Here is a 22,444-nt window from a genome sequence, read left to right as displayed (position 1 = left end):
GGTCATGTATTTTACTCTTTGACTGGTACAATAAACAAATGTGGGCTACTCTATGAAAACAATGGCAACTTTCAACTTCAATGATTTGTTTGTGTTGAATACGTGACAAAACAGCTTCCCACAAAAATTAAAATAGTAAAGTTAAATTAAGAGTGTAACAAAACACTTATCAAAATGGGAGTACCAGCGTTTTTCCGCTGGCTCAGTCGAAAATACTCAAGCGTAATAGTGGAATGCATTGAAGAAAGGGTAATTCGTCGTAACCTAAAAATTCGATTAAATCTACAAACAAATATTATATTTTGGCTATTTTATTACAGCCAACCGATGTCGATGGTGAATTAATACACATAGATTCATCTCTGCCAAATCCAAATGGAGTAGAGTTTGATAACTTGTATTTGGATATGAACGGCATCATCCACCCGTGTACACATCCGGAAGATAAACCCGCGCCTAAAGATGAGGATGAGATGATGGTGGCTATTTTTGAGTGCATCGATCGTTTATTTCGTATTGTAAGGCCCAGGAAACTGTTGTACATGGCAATTGATGGAGTGGTGAGTGTGTAACAATAGTATGTAATTTCAACAATGTTTGGTGGTATAATTTTTTTTTTCAGAGAACTTAACTATACTTTTTGTCAAAAGTAGGAATTAATTGTGTACCTCTAAAGTGTTTTTCATATATCACTTCAAACAATACAACCAAAGATGAATCTTTTTAGGCCCCAAGAGCTAAGATGAACCAGCAAAGATCAAGACGATTCAGGGCGTCTAAGGAGATTCAGGAGAAAATAGAGGAGGTTGCACGAGTTCGGTCAGAGCTCCTGGCCAAAGGAGCATACTTGCCTCCGGAGAAGCCTAAAGAGGCACACTTTGACTCAAATTGTATCACTCCTGGTACACCATTTATGGACAGACTAAGCAAGTGCTTACATTATTACATACATGACAGGTCAGTAAATTTCTCATAAATTACTATTAATAACCAATGTATGTAAGCATACTCTTACTATGTATTTTGCTATTTTTCCTAAGATTAAACAATGACCCTGGTTGGAAGAGTATTAAGGTGATCCTGTCGGATGCCAATGTTCCAGGAGAAGGAGAGCATAAGATCATGGATTATATTAGGCGGCAGAGGGGTAGGTTGTATACATTTAGATAAAGTTTGGCAAAGTATAGATAAGTCAAGAGTTGTGTTTAAGCTGCCTGGTGTCCTTGCTAAATTTTAGGACAGATTAGTTTTTGCTTAGTTTTATAGCTAATCAATAAAATATGTATTTTTTTCACATGAACGACATCATAGACATTAGCTAATCTATTTTACATAATTATATTTATACACAGCTCAACCCGACCATGATCCCAATACACAACATGTGTTATGTGGTGCCGATGCTGATCTTATAATGTTGGGACTGGCAACACATGAGCCCAACTTCACGATCATAAGAGAAGAGTTCAAGCCTAACAAACCTCGCCCTTGTGATGTCTGTGGACAGCTTGGTAAGTTACGGTTAAAGTTTACAAGATTTTAGCAAACATTTGGAAACATATTGAAGTTTGTGTAGTCTGTGTGTGTACAGCTACACGGAATTTACTAGAACATAAATAAATTCTTTTCTTGCAATATTTCCAGGACACGAGATGAAGGAGTGTACTGGTACTACGCCGGATGCATCAGTGGTTCGTTCAGATCCAGCATTTGGGGCCCAAGATAACTTCATCTTTGTTAGGTTGAGTGTGCTGCGGGAGTATTTAGAAAAGGTAAAGAAATTTAATACGAGTAGATAAACAAGAAAAAATCTGCTAATATTTTATATAAAAAAAAAGTTTTGCATTTTATTTATTAGTAAGATCACTATCAACTGAACTCTAATTGTAAATTTAGAACTTTTATATTGCAAGTAAGAGCCCATATAAGTTTGTGTCTCTTTTTAATCTTTGAAAAAGAAAAAAGAAAAGAAAAGTTTTTATTATTGGTAATAAAGATTAAACCAAGAAACCATAACTAACATAAAAATTGCACATAACTGAGAAATTAAATTAAACTTATGTTACCATTTATGGTTAATTTGGGTAATAACTAACAATACTGTTTATTTTCAGGAACTCCAAATGCCAAACCTACCATTTCCATACGATTTTGAGCGGGCTTTGGATGATTGGGTGTTCATGTGCTTCTTCGTGGGTAATGACTTCCTGCCGCATTTACCCAGTCTGGAGATACGAGAGGGTGCGGTGGATCGATTAGTCAACTTGTATAAGAAGTGCGTTTATAAGACTAAAGTAAGTGCTATAAACAATCTTGACAGTGATATTTTTACGGTGTAGGGAAACATAGTGATGCAATCTGCACATATCTACAAGGACATTCAAAGATGTGTGAAGTCAACCTCCACTGGGCCAGCATGGTTGACTATGGCCTTTAACCAGAGTCCATTGTTGAGGACATATTCCATATGAGATGACGTCTTAATAGTGTTAAAAAAATTATATGTCTAGACATAAATAGTATTAGTCAACTATAGGACTTTTGCGGCTATTTCTATGAGTATTTTCTCAGGGCTGGGTGACGGACAGTGGTGACGTGAACCTGGAGCGCGTGCAGGTGATAATGGATGAGCTGGGTCGCGTGGAGGACGAGATCTTCAAGCGGCGGCATAACAACGAGCTGGTGTTCCGCGCGCGGGACAAGGCCCGCAAGAAGCAGCAGCAGGTTAACTTCAAGCTGCTCGAGAAGACTCAGTTCGCGCCCATGGTGAGATTGTTTCATATACTCCCGTAGATATGGTACCAGATTTTGATACAATTTCGCGTTCCGGAGGCCTAACTTTAGTCCCCCTTCCATTTCCACACTTTTCTTAGGGCAGGGATGGGGATTTGACGGAGGAGGTGACACATGGGAAGCGTAATTATACTCTTTTTGTGTTTGCGCTCTGTTGATTAAAGGTAGGCAACGCATCTGCAGTTGCGTATGCCTAGGGGCAGCGTCCGCTTCGCCATTTCGGCGAATTCAGGTGGTTGTTCGTTTTCCACCTTATGATATAAAAAAATATTGTATATTTTGTTACATATCTATGTCAGGTATAAACTCTAATGTTTTACAAGTAAATATAAATTATCCTAAATGCTTTAATAATTGTTATATTATCTGTTATTTTCTTATACATAACCACCACAATTCTACAATAAGTGTGTTTTCAGTCTGTTAGTGCTGCTGCTAGGCCGGTGCAGAACGCGCGCCAGGAGGCTGCCAATATCCGTATCGCCGGCATGAATGCTACTGCTGAGGTAAACCATTTACTAAAATATCTACATTTTTAAGAAATTAAACTTAATGATTAACTCATGTGTTCTTCCGCACTATGTTCTACATCTGTGCCAAATTCTAGAAAAATCGGTTAACCCGTTTTGGAGATACCTTCAAACATCCATCCATACATCCATCTAAACATTCGCATGTATAATATTAGTAAGATTACTGTCCAATAACTTGGTAAAAAGAGTTTTTGGTTGCTATTTTATATTTTCGTATTATTAATCTGTTCAGATGAATCAGTTGAATTGATTAATGTTGTTAGGATGATGGTTCGGAGCGTCGCGGACGCAAGCGATCTGCGGCAGAGGCGGAAGGTGGTGAGGACTCAGAGGGCGTGGAGGACGAGGACAAGCACGATGAGGTTCGCCTGTGGGAGGACGGCTTCAAGGAACGCTACTACGAGAGCAAGTTCGAAGTATCCAGGGATAACATGGAGTTCAGGTCAGCACAGCACATGACACGTACTAGAAAGTAACGTATCAATCATAGCTCAAGGTCATTTGCGCAGTACCCTCCCCCTGCATCCCGCTACACCTAACATTGTGTTCTTCCCGCGACTCGTGTGAAGATATATAAATCACTAGCTGTGCCCGAGTCATCCGCGTGAAGCACTAAAACTTTCAACGTCTTACAACCCTTTTTTAATTAAAAAAAAATAGCCTATGTCCTTTCTCAGGCTCTAGACTATCAGTGTACCAAATTTGAGTGAAATCAGTTTCGTAGTTTTGGCGTGAAAGTGCGACAAACAGACGGAGTTATTTTCACATTCATAATATTAGTAATGTTGTGTAGATACCGTGTGGCGCTGCAGTACGTGCGCGGGCTGTGCTGGGTGCTGCGTTACTACTACCAGGGCTGCGCGAGCTGGAAGTGGTACTTCCCCTACCATTACGCGCCCTTCGCCTCAGACTTCGTCAACATATGCGGACTCTCCACTAAGTTTGAAAAGGGCACGCAACCGGTCAGTAGCTCTGGCACTCAGAAACGTTAAATTGCCAATGAATGTAGATTTATCATACTAAATTTATGCTAAATAATGATTCGTTATTAAACAACTAATGGTGGGTTTCGGAGAGCAAATGTGAGTGTAAAATTTATTGTTATCCCTGTCATTACCTTTGACAAAACAGAAATAACGATATGTTTTAAAAAAGGATTTTGGTCTCAGAAACCCAGTTAGTATTACAGTAAGTCTTTTTTTATTGTCTGTGACTTAATTTTTATGTGTTTTTATATGGTACGTAGTTCCGTCCCCTGGAGCAGCTGATGGGCGTGTTCCCCGCTGCTAGCTCCTCCCACGTGCCGCAGCCCTGGGCCAAACTCATGAGCGACCCTGTGAGTATCCACATACTACTGTAGATTCGTCACCGGTGAACGTCTATTTGTAATTTGCCTAGATAAATCGTAAACACTGCTAATTGTACACAACTATGCCCTTAATTTGACCTCTAACACGATATTGCATTATTTTGATCTCCTGTACGAGGAAAAACACTAAAGTTAACGAATTATTACTAGTCCAAACTACAAACAAACTTCTGACCATAAATATGTAAAAAACATGTAAATTCTCTATGGAATTCTTTATTAATATGTTATTTTCTTTCAGTTTTCGCCTATAATAGACTTCTATCCAACGGACTTCAAGATAGACTTGAACGGCAAGAAGTTTGCATGGCAGGGTGTCGCGCTGCTGCCCTTTGTGGATGAGAATCGGCTCTTCAAGGCACTCGAGCCATACTACAAGGAACTCTCGCAGGCTGAAAGTGAGTCATACATACAATCATTCATACATAATATTTGTATAATATAATGCAGTTGGCATCCAATTGGCTATTATAGCTGCATACTAGCAGTCGCTCGTGACTCCGTCCGTGTGAAATTAAAAAACAATTTAATATGTAGCCTATGTGATTTCCAGACTGTTCTACATCCATGCCAAGTTTCCAGCCGTTCCGTAGATACTTTTAAAAAAAGGCATCCATCCATCTAAATATACACATTTTAGTAAGATTAGTAAGTTTACTACAAAATGCCAATGTTATGTAATAAAAAGTGTACTTTAATTACTGAGTACGGTGTTGTGACGTCATTTGTCTGTGGTACCATGTTACGGGAGACGTTGTTTTGTCCAGTCCAGCGCAATATCCGCGGACACGACCGGCTGTATGTGTCCCCCGCACACCCGAGCTACGGCGTGCTGGTGGCGCTCTACGAGGCGGGGGGTGCGGGGGGTCGGCCGCGCCCGCCGCACCCCCCGCGCGCTCAGGACGACACCCGCCACCCCTACTGCAGCCAGGGGGTGCGCGGTGACGTCTTACTCAGCAGCGACAATGTCACCGTTGGCGGGTACTATCACATTTACTATGTTACTATATAGCTGTCGCCCCCGACTCCGTCCGCGTGGAACTTAATAAAAAACTTATTAGTAGCCTATGTGATTCTCCAGGATATTTTTATATATATTTCGGCTTGGTTATACGTATTTTGGATTTATAGCTTAAAGGTAAAAATAAGGACTTTGAAGTTTAAACTAACCTTATCTTTGAAATCGTAAAAATACTAAAAAAAATACTTTGATCATTTTCCCTCTTGTAAATTTAATTGTGTTTAAGTAATTCTGAATTTAATTATTAAATAATTTATTTAGTTTTTAACATTATTCTGCATCTCGCAGTCAGCTGCCGTCCCCAGTGGTGGGTCTGTCTCCAGTACTGGGTAACCGCGTGGTGTGTGTGAGGTTCGAAGACCCGCAGTACCCCGACGATTTCATCTTCCCCGCGCGCCGTCTGAAGGGCGCCACCGAGCCCCCCAGAATCCTCAAACCTGGAGACCTCAGCGATCAGCAGAACAGGAACTGGAGACCGCAGATTGGTAAGAGAAAACATTATAATATTATTGCTATAAATATAAGTAACGAGGTTTTCTTCGAACCTTTTTCTTATAAGAAAACTAGTCGTCGCCCGCGACTCTGTCCAGGCAGAATTAAAAAAAGACAATAATTCAGATAAAAACTACCCTTTATCTCAAGTTGGACTAGATTAGAGATCCTTACAAAATTTGTTAACAATTGGTTCAGCTTTACATATATAAGACGATGGAAAATGGGTTTATATGTCCTTTGGGAAGGAGGAATATCTTTCTGTGGGTCCCCTCCTCCGTTAATTAAGGGTAGTCAATGCATTTGCTGTTACAGATGTACATAGACAATCGCTTCGCTATTTCGGCGAATTTAGGTGGTTGATTACTCGCCACCTAATAATATAAAAAAGTTTGTATGTCAAGGTTTTCTAATATGTTACCTAGGTATGGTGAGATCGCATACAGTGGCTAACCTCGAGATGGCAGGTCACAGGATGCTGGGGCACCAGTTGCAGCGCGACCGCAACTACGCCTCCGTGCCTCCGCCACAGCATCAACACCACCAGCACCAACAAGCCCAGGGTTACTCACAGCATCGTAAGTATACATACCAGCTGACGCCCGCGACTCCGTCTGAAGAGAATAAAAAAAAACTTAGTAAACTATTTGTTCTTCCAGACTATGTTCTATATTTATGCCAGATTTCAGCGAGATGCATTCAGCCGTTCTGGAGAAACCTTTAACAAACATCCATCCATCCATACACCCACACATCCAAACTTTTACAATTATGATATTAGTAAGATATATGTGTAGTGAAACAAATGAATTACTTTATTTTCTATAAAATGTTTCATACAGATGTCCGTTTAGTAAGACTTATTTGTCATTTCCTTTCGATGTCCATCCATCCATACATTCACCTAAAATTTCTAATTTATAATACTACAATGATATATCGTTCTTACTTTTACACGTTACCTTATTAGAAAAATTTGTAATCTTCTATCTTTATATATATAATTCTTCTGTGCATGTGTATGTCACTGAACTTCTCTCAAACGACTGGACCGATTTTGATGAAATTTTTTGTGTGTGTTCAAGGGGATCTGGGAACGGTTTAGATTCACAATTTTGTCCGCTGGACAATGTTTTTTTAATTAATTTTTAATTTATTAGTAGTTGTTGATTTTGGAATGTTTCACATTGGATCCGACAGACGGCGCTACCATCGCAGTGTCAAATTTTAAATAATATTCGAATTAAAGACGTGTAGACAGGACAACGTCTGTCGGGTCCGCTAGTAACTATATATAAAAGAAAGTCGTGTTAGTTACACTATTTATAACTCAAGAACGGCTTTACCGATATGGCTGAAAATTGATGAGGAGGTAGCTTAGAGCCAGGAGACGGACATAGGATACTATTTATTCATTTTTTTTCCAATTTATGCCTTGAAGAGTCGTTTTTTATTTAACTTACTAATATTATAAATGCGAATGTTTAGATGGATGTGATGTGGATGGATGGGTGGGTGTTTGAAGATATCTCTAGAACGGCTGAACGGATCTCGATTAAATACGTATAGAACATAGTCTGAAAGAACACATAGGCTACACTAAATAAGTTGTTTTATATATCCGCGCGGACGGAGTCGCGGGCGATAGCTAGTGACAATATACAATAAAAATCAAACATAAACCGGCGATTAATTTTAAATCAAACTAATAGCAGTCAAACGATAACAGAATGGTTTTATTAATAATGAATCGTTGGTAGTTGCGAGAGGCGCACAATGGCGGCGGGTAATTGCGACACGTGCGCGTACGTGCGACGTACCAACCGCCCCCATACAACACTGTATGTTTGCTTTTACTGTAAATTGTAATTTAAAATTATTGACTACTTTTTTGTATTAAAATTAATCTTAGATTCTGTTTGCGTTATTAAAACATTACAATCTTACTAATATTATAAACTAACTGTCGCCCGCGACTCCCTCCGCGCGGAATTAATAAAATACTTAGTAGCCTATGTGTTCTATCAGACTATGTTCTATATGTATGCCAAATTTTATCAAGATTCGTTCAGCCGTTCTGGAGATACCTTCAAACATCCATTCATCCATCCAAACATTCGTATTAGTATGATGTGAATCTGCAAAACAGTAAAATCTTGTTGAAATTTGACATGTCGAAGAATACATAGGCTACTAATTAAGTTTTTTATTTATTCCTCACAGACAGAGTCGCCGGTGACAGCTAGTCTATAATAAAAAAAGATGAATCCCATTTAATTTATCCTATTCTAAAAGAAAAATGTCATTCATTTAAAATGTCGCATAAAAAGTATTTAATAGTTAAAATGTTGTCAAGTGACAAAGAGTTGTACGTCGGCGATCACCACTCAGACGTGGCTTGCTAATTAGCGTGCGCCCATTGTACCCTTAGAGATGTTTGTAGCGACAATATCGCAACACAACATGTACATTGCTTGCTATGTATCAACAACGTCCCAACTGAGGGGCTCTGAGCCTTTTTTTGAGAGAGGAATGCTTTATGCATACTCCGCGCCCCGGCGGGGACTTATGTGGGATTCACCTCCATAGCGGAGGCATACCCACTAAACCTCTCTGTTCCTCCAACGCATCGGGACGAGGCCACGGGCACGCTTTCGCTCACGTCAGCGACCCCGTCTACGTCAGCTGCCGAGGCAGCTCTAGTAGTAGTAGTAGTAGTAGAGAGGTAGTCTTCAGTCGACGGTGATGGACTCCCATCCATCACCAAAGGGCTATTGTGGGGGGGGGGGGCGAAGACGGCGGCATATTGCCGCCTTCTCCTCAAGGGGAGGCTCTGAGCCTACCCTAAGTGACTAGGCCATAGTCAACGCTGGCCCAGAGCATATTGACTACACACATATCTTTGAATTTCTTCTCAGATATGTGCAGGTTACATCATGAATTTCTTTCACAGTAAGATAGACCTTAATGTATAGTGAATAGAGAACAGTGTTTACATTGCTGTGATGTTTTTACAAGCATTAGGCGAAAACAATACCCTAGAACGCATCTTTTAAATCTCTACGACAAAAGATCGGTCAGTGGTACACGATTGCTTTTTAACTTTACAATAGTTTGCGCAATTTAATGCTACATAATTGGTTATTTTGTTAAATGGGGAGGGTTTAATTTTGTTGCAAGGAACCACGTACGGAGTCTACCCTAAGTTAAGGGTGAATAGGCCATAATCAACCACGCTGGCCAAGTGCGGGTTGGTTGACTTCACACATATCTTTTGAATTTCTTGAATACACAGAAACATTATTTCTATTCAAGTAACGTCTGTTAATTTTGTGTGTACAAAACAGTACGCCTTTTCATTCTATATCAATTTACATTTTATATTTAAAAGTTAATTACAGATATTAATTTGTACTGAATTATTTAACAAACCGCGCAATGTATGTTACACAATTATAAAACACGTAACGCAATAAAATTGTCATAGTACAAGGTTTGAGAGCGTCACTTGTCGGACGGATCCGTTCTTTTGTTTTATGTAGTTGGTAGCAGCGCTGACGAACTGTTGGCCCGCATTGTTCCCATTTTATTGTCGGAGTAATTAAATGCAAGCGCGTGGACGAACCCGGGGGGGGAGTAGAGGTTGTGAGATGAAGGGGGCAGGGGTATAGAGGACGCAAGGTTTTTCATGAACACGTACAGTTTCGACAGCGCTAAATTGCTTGTCACTAGTCTATTGATATCATTTGCAGGTGGAAATTGCTACCGTGTTGCGTATTTTTTTTGCGATTTTTATGTTAGGGTTTATCGCCATACTTTTGTTAGGATGATTATAAAAGTTATGCTACAGTCAACACAACTCAGATTGGCTGCTTTTGCAGTTGCTAGTGGCTACATCAAAGCGTTAATTTGTACTAACGAATCCTACTTCTTACTAATATTATAAATGCGAAAGTTTAGATGGATGGATGTTTGAAGGTATCTCCGGAACGGCTTAACGGATCTTAAAATATAGCACACATGTAGATAGTCTGGAAGAACACATAAGCTACTATTTGCGTTTTTTATTTCGCGCGCACGGAGTCGCGGTCGACAGCTAGTTCGATTATAAGATGTTTTAGTGACATTCTACTTCGATAGTTGATAAGTTACGCTTCGTATTGACATGTTTAAAGACGTAATATTACGTAAATGTTAAGCTATTCTTTACGTCTATTATTACGACTAATTTTGTAACAATTTCTGAATAGGTTCTCCGTCTAATAGGAAGATGTTTATGTCAACAAAACGGGACAGTAATTATCTATAGTACGTTTAATCGCACGATCTTAAAGAAATCTTGCCGACAATATTAACGTTGAAATGATTCCATTATTCAAAAAAAGAAATTCAAATTGGCCTATGCGTTAGGCATTGACGTGTAATAGCGCGCGAAAGCAAACAGGAAACGCGTAGGGACGCCATTGTCCGGCGCAGTGTCGCCAACTACCAAAACAATAATTATCTAGGGTTGCTAGTTGAATGGAATGAGTTTTTATGGTTCCGTCAAATAATGGACCGGAGGCTTTTAATTTTTTGTGCAGTACGATATTGTTTTTTTTTAATATCAAAATAGTTTAACTCAAACAAAAAAATGATAAAAACAAACTCCTATTTTTCTGTGGTATGATTTAATAATTTATTCTCTTACTAATAGTTTAAATACGAAAGTTTGGATGGATGGATGTTTCATAGAAGGTATCTCCAGAACGGCTGCATGGATCTCGCTGGATGTAGGAAATAATCTTGAAGAACACGTAGGCTACTAAATAAGTTTTTTTTTTAATTCGGCGCGGACATATTCGCGGGCGACAATTAGTGATAAATATTTTCATTCCATTCCTTTTCTATTTGTATATTAATTTTCAGTTCAATATTATCCCCTATTTTATCTGAAAAATAAATATATTATAGAGAACCCAGTCACCCTAATGCGTTTCGTAGTTGACAGTTGACTAAATAACGGCTCGATCGACTGAAGTGGTTCCTATTATCAGGCGAGGGGTGATACTGTACCCGTTTTTTTTTGCACCCCAGTACCAGGTGGGCGTGAAGGTGTTCTAATGCCTGTTTTACTTACCTTTTTATCTTCTATAATCCGATATAGATTGCTCCCGTATTTGATAAAAAAGATTAATACCAGAAAAAAAAGATAAGTGTCTGTAGAGTTTAGCGGAACTGATTACTCCATCCGTTTTAAAGTGCTTTTGAGGTCTTCAGTCTTTATTTGACTGAAGACCTTAAAACTGTTGATATAATATAATGGTCAATTAAAAAATAATTAGTAGCCTATGTGTTCTTTTAGATTATGTTCATTATATAGGCCAAATTTCAATGAACTTCGAACAGCCGTTCTGGAGGTATATTCTAATATATATATATATATATTAGAATATACCTCCTTATAATATATATATATATTATATATATATATATATATATATAATATATATTATAATATAAGGTGACAAACGAGCGAGCGGCCACATGAAATCGCTGAAATAGCGAAGTGACCGTTGCCCATAGACATACGCAAATGCATATGCGTTGCCTACCTTTAAACAACGGAGGAGAGGATGCACAGAAAGAAGAAATATTTTTCCTTTCCATGCATCCTCTCATCCGGAAAGTCCACTTCCACTTCCCATCTTTTCCTGATAAGAAAAAGAGTGGGAAGGGAAAAAGGACTAAATTAGGCCTCCGTGACGCACACTCATCAGACTGCACGCGGAATTGCTTCCACTTGACGCCTGTCTTCTGTGTGGTCGTGGTATTTCACCAGGCGAGCCGGGACAATTCGAGCGAAGATGTTAAATCGGGCTCTACCACTGTTAACTGATATATATATATATATATCCATCCATACATCCATCTAAACATTCGCATTTATAATATTAGTAAGATAGTAAGAAGTAAGATGAAATGTATCTTTTATTAGTAAAAACAAATGAATTATTTCTGTTTTTTTTTCTACGAAATGTTTTATACTATGTCCGCTTAGTATGCCGTATTTGTTATTTCCCTTCGATGTTATTGTAAACCGATTGCATTGTATGTAAAGATTATTTACATATACAAGATACACCTCTTTAGTTTTTTTTAACAAGAAATAACCAAACGTAAAAATTAAGTTCACTGAAATTAACAAATTAACTTTGATCGTGCGATTGCAATATCAAATAAGATACTATGTAACTTAACCTTCGGGTTAAGTTAAGCTGATGTCTATCATAATATTGTTTTTATATCGCCCTTACGTTTTCACATTTGACATGTAGACCTCCCGATTGTATGTTCATCAAATATTAAAATCCACTTGACTTGACGTCCAATTAATCTCTTTTTATTGAAGCAATCAAATCTGAAATAAATTATTTAATTTATATTTTATACTTTATCATCATAGTTTTAAAGTTGAATGTCGTATTGTGATAGCAAATTATCTTCTTTCCCGCCGTCGGAGCGGCACGTGGCCTAATTATTTGCCCGCCCCCTAAGCTGCAGGTTTGAATACGTGCATTTGATTTTTATATCGACTTTCTTCCCTACTTTGTATACCTCGAATTAGGAAACGACAGAGGGCTAGACGTGGGATCGGATAGCAAACGGCACGGAATATTATCAGCATTAAGTCTAACTCCCGCACTCAGAGTCGTTATCACTGAAATATATCACGACTCATTAATCTTACTAATATCATAAATACGAATGTTTGTATGGATGTTTGTTGTTGGTGTGTTTAGATGTGTATCTCTCGTGGGCATAGGCGTGCTTTCGCTCTGAAGCGGTTCCATAAGTTTTAAATGCATGGTACTGACGCGCGACAATCACGTGACTTATCTAAAGTTATCGTCAGTTCCATACGTTTTAGAAATTCGTCATGGAATCGCTTCGAAACGAATGCACTTTGTCTAACCGCTGCATGGATCATGCTGAAATTTGGGATAGATGTATCATATAGCCTGGAAGAACGCATAGACTATTTACTATATTTTTTAATGCCAGGACAGAGTCGCGTGCGACAACTAGTATTAATTTATATTGTAGATTTTAATGTGAATGTTCATTTAACATACGAGTATTTGTCATGTATTTTCGTTGTAAGAAAGTAAATATTTCACACGTCTCCTTTCTAAATTAAAATGTCAACTTGTTTTGCGTCGCGGCGTTTGCGGTTCTTGCTACGTGAGCTCTAGTGCATGCTATGATAAACGGATCGTAAAATATACGTCTTCTTTATTGTATGGGTTCCTTGCATTTTTTTAATATACCAGTTTTCTTGTAAGTTAGAGATTTGCTTCCATAAAAATGTATGGGTGTTAAATACAAAATATATAACTGAACTTCACTATTTACTAACAGAGGTTGTTAGTTCGTCTATTATGGCCACTTTTGTAAAATAACAAGCTGTCGCCCGCGATTCCGTCTGCGCAGAATTAAAATAAAACTTAATAAGTAGCCTATGTGTTCTACACTATGTTCTATGTGTGCCAAATTTCAACAAAATCCGTTGAGCCGTTCAGCAGGTACCTTTAAACAAATCCATCCCATCTAAACTTTCGAATTTATAATATAATATTAGTAAGAAATACTTTCTTACATTTTGAATTGATCTGGAACATCTAAAACATAATTACTTTGTGTTATTTAATTTCTAACAAATAAATTGGCAATTAAAATTTGCCTTGAATGTCGTCTGTCCGTCTGTAAGTCTTGCGGAGCCCTAGCCGGTGGCGAAGGCCGGGCCCTTGAGCACGCGCGCGGCACCGCCTCTCATTATCCCGCCGGGCTCGAATCCGCAACCCGCGTCGCTGTCTTCGTGCACTCCACTCAACTCTGCCGACACCATTATTTCCTCCTTTTACCCTAAAATACGTCAGCCACTCGTAATTATCTACAATTAAAATGTTTTGTTCTTGATGCAGAAATTAAAAATAAAATGTCTGCTACAAAGATTTTATAACATCTTTTATATCTATGGTTGCTAAATATGTAGTAACTAGTGGTCGCGCGCGACTCCGTCCACGCAGAATTAAAAAAATACTTGTTTAGTAGCCTATGTATTCTTCCAGACTTTGTTGTACATATATGCCACATTTCAGCGAGATCCATGTAGTAACAAACAGTTTAACAGTGGTAGAGCCCGCTTTAACATCTTCGCAGGAATTGTCCCGGCTCGCCCGGTGAAATACCACGACCACACAGAAGACAGGCGTCAAGTGGAAGCAATTCCGCGTACAGTCTGATGAGTGTGCGTCCCGGAGGCCTAATATAGTCCTCTTTCCCTTCCCATCCTTTTTCTTATAAGGAAAGGATGGGAAGTGGTAGTGGACTTTCCGGATGAGAGGATGCATGGGAAGGGAAAATATTTTCTTTCTATGCATGCTCTCCTCTGTCGATTAAAGGTAGGCAACGCATATGCAATTGCATATGTCTATGGGCAACGGTCACTTCGCTATTTCAGCGATTTCAGGTGGACGCTCGCTCGTTTGCCACCTTATGATATAAAAAAAAAACATCCATCCATTCGCATTTATAATATTACAAAATAATATTCTACAAAAATTATTACCTCTGTGAGCGACTGTTATATTACTATTCACCATGCTGCCTGCGCAATTACTATGACAAATCACATGAAAGCTTTAAAATATTAGTAAACTGGGCAGAAATTCCACCATTTAAAAGAAATCCCAAAAACATTTGATGTCAATTATAATTTGGGCGTCTGGCAATGGCTCGGTTGTATAATTTTGGCGCGCGTCGCCATTGCTCTTATTTTGGCGCGCTTTTGACGCGCTGAATGTGTCGCGCCGGCGTCCATTAGTTGCCTATTATGTCTGACTTGCGCGGCAACTCACGTTTTTTTTTCTTTTAACTTTCACATAGGTGTAAAAGGTTCAGCTTTGTAGGGTTAAAGTCGTGGTAAATTAGAATTCTACTGATTCTGGAAAGTATTGGAGTACTGGAAATTGTATGAGGTTTCTATCGGGTGTCGCTTTTTGATGTTATATATCTGTGAATTCAATGATGTGGCAAGTTACAACTCAAAGGATTCTATTGATTGAAAGGCGAGTTTTTCGAGTAGCGTTGGTTCGTTTTACCATGTTTATACATTATGATGCGTTTGATGTCAAGTTTACTAACAGATTACAAACTCGAGCTATAAAAAATTCTATAACGCAATACTTCTTTTCTGACTTAATTCATTAACTTCAAACCATATTACGTTTTTAAGAGACATTTTAATACTTTGAAATTAAATATTTCGGTCTAAGTATAATATATTCATAAATAACAATAAAATCTTACTTCTTACTTAATATTATAAATGCGAATGTTTGGATGGATGGATGTTAGTTTAAAGGTATCTCCAGAATTTCTGCACGGACCTTGCTGAAATTTGGCATACATATTCTGAAAGAACACATAGACTACTAATTAAGTTTTTTAGTACCGCGCGGACAGAGTCGCGGGCGATAGCTAGTAGTATATAACTGGGGAACAAAAATGTGACGAGGTGATTTACAAAAGCCGTGTTGAGTATTTGCGAGGCCGGGTGCCGCACACAATGGCCGCTAATGCCGGACTCCTCGCCTGCAATTACAGACCTCTGTCATACGTCTACTAATAGACCTCTTAAAAACCTCCAAAGTAGTTGCAGTATTGTGACCTACTGTGTCCTATGGTGTCATAATGGTGTCATATTTTCTATTTGGTAAAAAAAAAATAAGGAAAGGCTTAATGTTAATTGAGCATCGTGAAATTTTTATTGGTCATTAGCTGGCGCCCGCGACTCCGTCCTTGGGAAATTAAAAAACTTAATAAGTAGCTTAGTAGTGGTTTAGGGTTTCCTGGCAATTATTCGAAATTTTCTCACCTTTTATACCTTCCCTAAACCTTTATGAACATTCCAAGACCAAGATAAGATAAATCCGTTCAGTTCTCGTTTTAGCGAGACTAACGAACAGCTTTTAATTTTATATATATATAGGATGTTATGAACTTTAATATAATTGTTGCTTATACAAAAAACTTTATAATTATAATTATTTTTCCAATAAACTAAATTAATATTACGGGCGATTAGCAACTTTTTATGTCTCTTGAATTTGTTCCAAAAAAATTTCGTAGTTTGCCTTTATTTTATTAGGACATTTTAAACTCGTCTATATGTCAAATTTCTCAGTCACTTTTAACGCTATGTTAATTTAAGTTAAGAATTACCAGCGTTAACCTGTGTACGAACAATCCCACCCTTGCTAAGCCCCGTCAAGAGGGCGGAGTGAAAATCTTTATTTGCCGTAGCGCTAAGGGCACGAATCTCCTGCCTACTGTCGCTTGCGTGCTATCCCTTTACTTGGCCAACTTTGATGTGTGCCAACCTCACTCAACCGATGCATTCAAACTTAATACTAAGCCCTTTGATACGTTGATACGAATACTGGATATGACAGATTTTGAAATAATGATTGGACCGCTACTACTTTGGCTAAATTTATTTTACTAAGAATATTTTAAGTTTTGTCATTATATATTATATAATAATTTCATATTTTCACAATAGTCAATTAAATATAGTGATTTTTACGTGTTTTTTTCTTGTCCCCTTGGACTTTATATTCGTTAGTTTTTTTCCTCGTGACATTTCTAGAACAATTGACAATCAGAGTAGGTGCCACTTCCAAGTGTTCAACATCTTTGGCCGAGCGTCATAGAGCGCACGATTAAATACTCGTGCGCCACTTCCAGTGCTAGTCCATTAGGCTTGTCACACACTGAATGCATATTAATCTTTCACTAATTTCATAAACATTATTTGGTATGGTATCTTAGTATTTTCATAACTTTATCTTATTTCTTAATGAAATTAGGGAAGATGCTTTTTTTCTAGCAGTTTCCATAATATATTTTCTTTAAAACTTAATAAGAATCATAGTAATTTTACTTTTTTTAATGGCGTTGTTTATAGTCAATTGTAATGTTTGCTTTATTGGAATTTATGGTTAGTTTGCTTAAAAACTTGTTTAATTTTTTTTAAGTTGATCTCAGTGTACCACCGACCTATTCTATAATTGTCGTAATATAGGAAACGCGTAAAATGTTGCACTGCAGATAGCAATAGTAGAGAAAAGGCCTCCGACTGCATTCATACAACTCCATACAATGTGGGATTTAGGTTGGTTGGATGCTTTGCTTTGTACTCTTTATACAACTAGAGTTCAGACTAAAAATTTTACGTGTTAAATAACTAATATCGTTTTTTTAACTTCGAAGTAGCTGACCGTTATTAACTAGAAATAAACAGTTTTTATTATAACTGGCTGTCGCCCACGACTCCGTCCCAGTTTGAGGAAAAACCTATTAATTAGCTTATGTGTTCTTCCAGACTATGTTCTATATCTATATCTAATTTTATTAAGATCCGTTGAGTCGTTTCGAAGATACCTTCTACCATCCATCTGAACTTTCGCATTTATAATATTAGTAAGATTGTTATAAATATCACCGCTAGTGAATGCTGTACGTTTCTATTTTGTCTAGAGAAATTGTAAAAAGTCGACAAAATGAATTCCGACTTTTTACAATTTATCTAGGAAAACAAACTACCGTTTTAACATCGATTGTCATATTTCAAGAAATTCCAAAACGTCAAGTAACATGATGTTTAAATTACAGAACGATCTCATTCCTTCGGGCCACAGCGCAGTGGGTACACGCCAAACTACCAAGGTCAAAACCGTGGCTATCAACACGGACAGGGTTACAGACAACAGAATTACCAGGGTAACAATTACCAAGGCAACAGTTACCAGGGCAACAGTCACCATGGTAACCAAGGTAGTCAGGGTTACTCTAGTAACCAGGGTTACAGCTCGCAGGGTTATCAATCAAATGGAAGAGGTTATAGTCAAGGACAGGGTGGACAGAAGTATTCCAGAGGGCCGAACTCTGAGCGTCGGCCTACAGGACACAATAGCCGGCAAGGACAAGGATCAACATGGCGTTGAAATACGAAGTAACTAATCAACTTAATGTAAATAAAGGGACAAATCATTTTTCATACAAATAAAGAAACATAGATGTAGGTTTTTAAATACCATTTTGGTATTCACAAATTTTGTTTCAACATTTACTGCTTGTTTGCACTTAGCCGCGCGTCTGTCGTTTAACAGTCGCAGTGGAAATGGAATTTATTATTTCAAATAACGTCCGCGCGTGAACAAACAGTTTTTGTATAAGTTTGTATATATGAATATGTATTTGTTTCTAAATGAAAAGATTAGAATTATTTGGTGAATTAGATTAAGTTTTTAATTCATTTAATTTCACGTTTTTTTTTATATTTTTTTAGCAATATTTTACTTACAACTTTCACACAAACCTAAATTAAACATCCAAGGCAGTTGAAAATATGTTTTAAATGAATCGCCTTACTCGGTCTTCAATGGCCACTAAGGGAGACCCTTAGTGTAGTACAAACCTACACTAAGAAGCCATTTAAGTACCTTTAACGACTAAAAACGATAGTATATCAGTAATGTAGGATTGAAATTTACGAAATTAAATTTTTTAAACAGATTTTATTATTTTAAATGTATTTCTTCAATTAACCGTGGGTTTCTGAGAACAAAATTCCGGTGTAAAACTTATTGTTATCTCTGTTTCTTCAAAGATAATGACAGGGATGACGATATGTTTTATACAGAGATTTTGGTCTCAACTTCATGGTAAATAATTAATTTGACTAATGTATTGAACTGCTGATTAAATATATTTGACGAATAATATGAATTATTAATACCCCAAAATAAAATTATAGCGTGAAGATACGTTTTAAAATGAGTTTGCACTGCCGGAACATGCGTACGAAAACATGTCTTTATTAAGAGACAAGTTTTGAATACTTTTTTGTATGTTTTAAAAGAGCAAGTAAGTTTTTAATGCAACACTGTTTGAAAAATTCTACTTTTGTAGATTATAAAATATATATTTGATTTTATAGAATATAATGAATTAAAATTAAATTAATAATAAATGATTATAATAAAATTACCGTTTTTTTTATTTACTACGAATTATTTACATTTTCTATTTTATATTTCAAAACAAATCTTATAAAAAGAGTCTTTTTGGCCTTTTAAATTGTTGAAAATAAAGCCAAATAAAGATTTTTCGATGGGGCCGCAAAGTCCTAGAGTGGCGGCCACGGACAGGTCGACGCAGCGTGGGCAAGGCCTCCCGCAAGATGGACCGATGACCTGGTGTAGGTTGCGGGACCGGTCATCGTGGCGATCTTTAGGGGAGGCCTATGCCCAGCAGTGGGCGTCTCATGGCTGAGAAAAAGAAGAAAGATTTTCTTATACAGTGACAGATTGAGATTGGAATTTCAGTGGATAAATCTTAAAATATAGATCCTAGGTATCAAAGTAATTTTCTGATAGTAAATAGATGAAGGAATGACGCCTCGTGAAGCGGGTCACTGTTACCTGATGACCACGACCAGTTTGAAAAGACTGCAACGATAAAGAATAATAATTCTTCCGCTATATAACAGAAACTAGGATATAAAAAGACACCCATCATCACATATGATTAAAACCAGTAGCTGCATTACGTAATATTGCAATTAAGTTTTTGCCGGTAACGCAACAGTAAAAACAGCGTACTTCCGAACTCGGGCTGTTAACGGTCCATTAAAATTACTTACCTGGACAAAAAAACTTTAAAACTCAGTTAAGTTCAACTCATTCATGGCTCGAGTGGCCTCCAGCGGTCCGCAGGGCCCCTAATTTCCTTTCATCTCTACAAATTCTGTTCGAACCTTCGATTGTGGTGCAAAAAAAGGAAATTAAAAAACTATTGATCGAACAAACGCCACTTCAGACGCCATTGTCCGCCATCTTGGAAATCGTTTTTGACAGGTAAAGCTAACATGCGTCAAAATAAATGTTCTAAGAGGCAATTTAAAAAACGGACCCTTTATCTTATTGTGTTTTATTATTTTTTTACGGCATGTTACTTGAAATAATGTCATAGGTTAATTTTCCTGGAAAAAACAAGACCGCATTACTGGCGTTTCCAGCGTTAAAGAGCAGTTTGTACTGATGGTGATAAGAATTTTCATTTACATCAATGAACAATTGTGTTAATTGACATCTACCCATAAACATCTGTAACTACGCTGTCTATTCGGTAAACGACAGAACTTAAAAAAACTATGGGATGAAAAAGGGGACTTGTCTTTGGCCAACTATGTACCCAGGTACTTTATATACAGGGAAATAATTAACGACATTTAAATGAACCCAAATTATCGACCGTACGTTTCTTAGTCTAGATTTTGTTTTTTTTATTAGGTTGTTGGTATTTCAAAACATTCATATAATTATGTCTAATTGAAGCATATTGAAGATGATAAAGATGTTTTATTAAGAGCAATATAGCATCTGAACAGACTAACCTATACGATATAACAGTAAAAACAACATGGCGATAAACTAAATTATGAAATAATTTGTGTTTTTTATATTAGGCATTATTCATAACTTATTTTACCAAATTCATCATCGTCATCGACTTTACAAAATTCATGTGGTCAAAATAAATCTTCAAAATTTCTTTTATTAGCATAGATTTGTTAAGAAGCAAAAAATTTGCATATGATATCACCTAAACTTCAAACTTTCTTTTTTAAAAATTATTCTACCAAATATTAATTAATTATTGTTTGGATCTATTGTCCTGCCCGTATGCGTCGCGTCACCTGGGCCGCCACAGTTTCCCGCGCATTCTCACGTCACCCGCGCGGCTGACTGACTCGAGACGTCAAATGTCGCGAACCCGCGACGTGTTCACTTCCCATAAACTCAAGATCTAGAATGTTCATTTCACCGTGTCCTAATATGTCAAAGGTTTGTCTTTGTGATCCGCGCCGGAGCCCTAATGAGCCGGCAGGGGCGCGGCCGCCATGCTGCGCTCGCGTGACGCCGAATGGAGCCCCGCGGAGGCGCGCCGCTTGGCGTCTCCGCTGAGATTCAAATTCGCTTTGACATATGCATTTGACTTCTTTAGTGGTCTTGAGTGTCCGCTGACGTTTGACTGGGCTCATCTAAGTGTGAATGAGCAATTTCCGATACGGTGGGAAAAGTTTGCGAGTGAGAAATGACTTGTTACCTGTTCATTTATTGCGTCTACAATTTTATTTGACACTTATATCAAAAAATCTGGTGCGTTTTATAATACAACAATGATGTATCGAAAAGTTAACTTTTATATATCCAAGAATACTAGATGTCACGCGCGACCACGTCATCGGTTTATTAATTTAAAACTTAATTAGTAGCCCATGGGTTCTGCAAGGCTATGCCAAATTTTATCGAGATCCATGCAGATATTCTGAAGATACCTTCTAACAAAAAACCACCCATACAGCAAAACATTTGCATTCATAATATTAGTAAGAAGATAGCAATACAGTTATGAAATAGACTTTAATGTCACAAGAACATGGATTTTTTTTTAAATATTTTATTTTATATCATAGATTTAAGACTATATGTAATTATAGAAATAAAGATAAAATATATTTTTATTTAATAATAGTATTCGTTTGTTATTTTATCATCGTATATAAGCCATTGTTACATGGAAATAATATAAAATTCGTAGTTACGACGTAACTTTTAACGTAGAGGTCAGTTGTCTATTAAGCCCATCTCCATGCCCGGCCTGTGCGACGGTCGCCGCTGGCGCGCTGCCAGCGACACCGTCCTCCTTGTTAATGGTTAACATAGACAACAGTTCGCCTTTTCACAATGAATTTCTAATGTAAGAGGTTTGTCATTTTCTTTGTTGGACACACGTTCTTCGTCTATTTTTATTATTTTAGTAGCATTTTGGTCATCGATAGAGATTTTTTATGTTATATAGCTGTCACCTGTGACACCGTTAGCGTGCAATAAAAAAAAACTTAATGAGAAGCCTATGTGTTCTTCCAGACTATGCCAAAATTTAGCCGTTCTGGAGATACTTTCAAACATCCATCCATCCATCCAATTAGTTCGCATTTATACTATTAGTAAGATTTAAATTTATTAATTGAGCCATTATCCGCTCCCGACGGCTTACCGTAGGTTTTTAAAATTAAAATTTCAGGATTTTTTCACGACTTTGATAAAACACAGATGACACTAC

General features: G+C 37.5%; 1 protein-coding gene across 1 annotated transcript; it reads left to right on the top strand.

Moving 5' to 3' along the window:
* The first annotated feature begins 42 nt into the window (after nt 1-42).
* On the top strand, nt 43-18,882 carry Rat1 (5'-3' exoribonuclease 2 Rat1). Its single transcript, XM_013315501.1, has 17 exons — nt 43-249; nt 321-560; nt 728-957; nt 1,041-1,147; nt 1,353-1,511; nt 1,645-1,772; nt 2,115-2,294; nt 2,572-2,766; nt 3,213-3,299; nt 3,590-3,768; nt 4,120-4,288; nt 4,573-4,662; nt 4,937-5,093; nt 5,463-5,676; nt 6,005-6,201; nt 6,634-6,786; nt 17,927-18,882. Exons 1-17 carry the CDS (start codon nt 175-177, stop codon nt 18,256-18,258), a joined length of 2,892 nt encoding a protein of 963 aa, XP_013170955.1. The 5' UTR covers nt 43-174; the 3' UTR covers nt 18,259-18,882.
* The last annotated feature ends 3,562 nt before the right edge of the window (nt 18,883-22,444 follow it).

The sequence above is a fragment of the Papilio xuthus genome, unplaced genomic scaffold, assembly GCF_000836235.2.
Source record: "Papilio xuthus unplaced genomic scaffold, Pxut_1.1 DF826961.1, whole genome shotgun sequence".
Lineage (NCBI taxonomy): Eukaryota > Metazoa > Arthropoda > Insecta > Lepidoptera > Papilionidae > Papilio > Papilio xuthus.
This window is presented reverse-complemented; position numbering and strand designations above follow the sequence as displayed.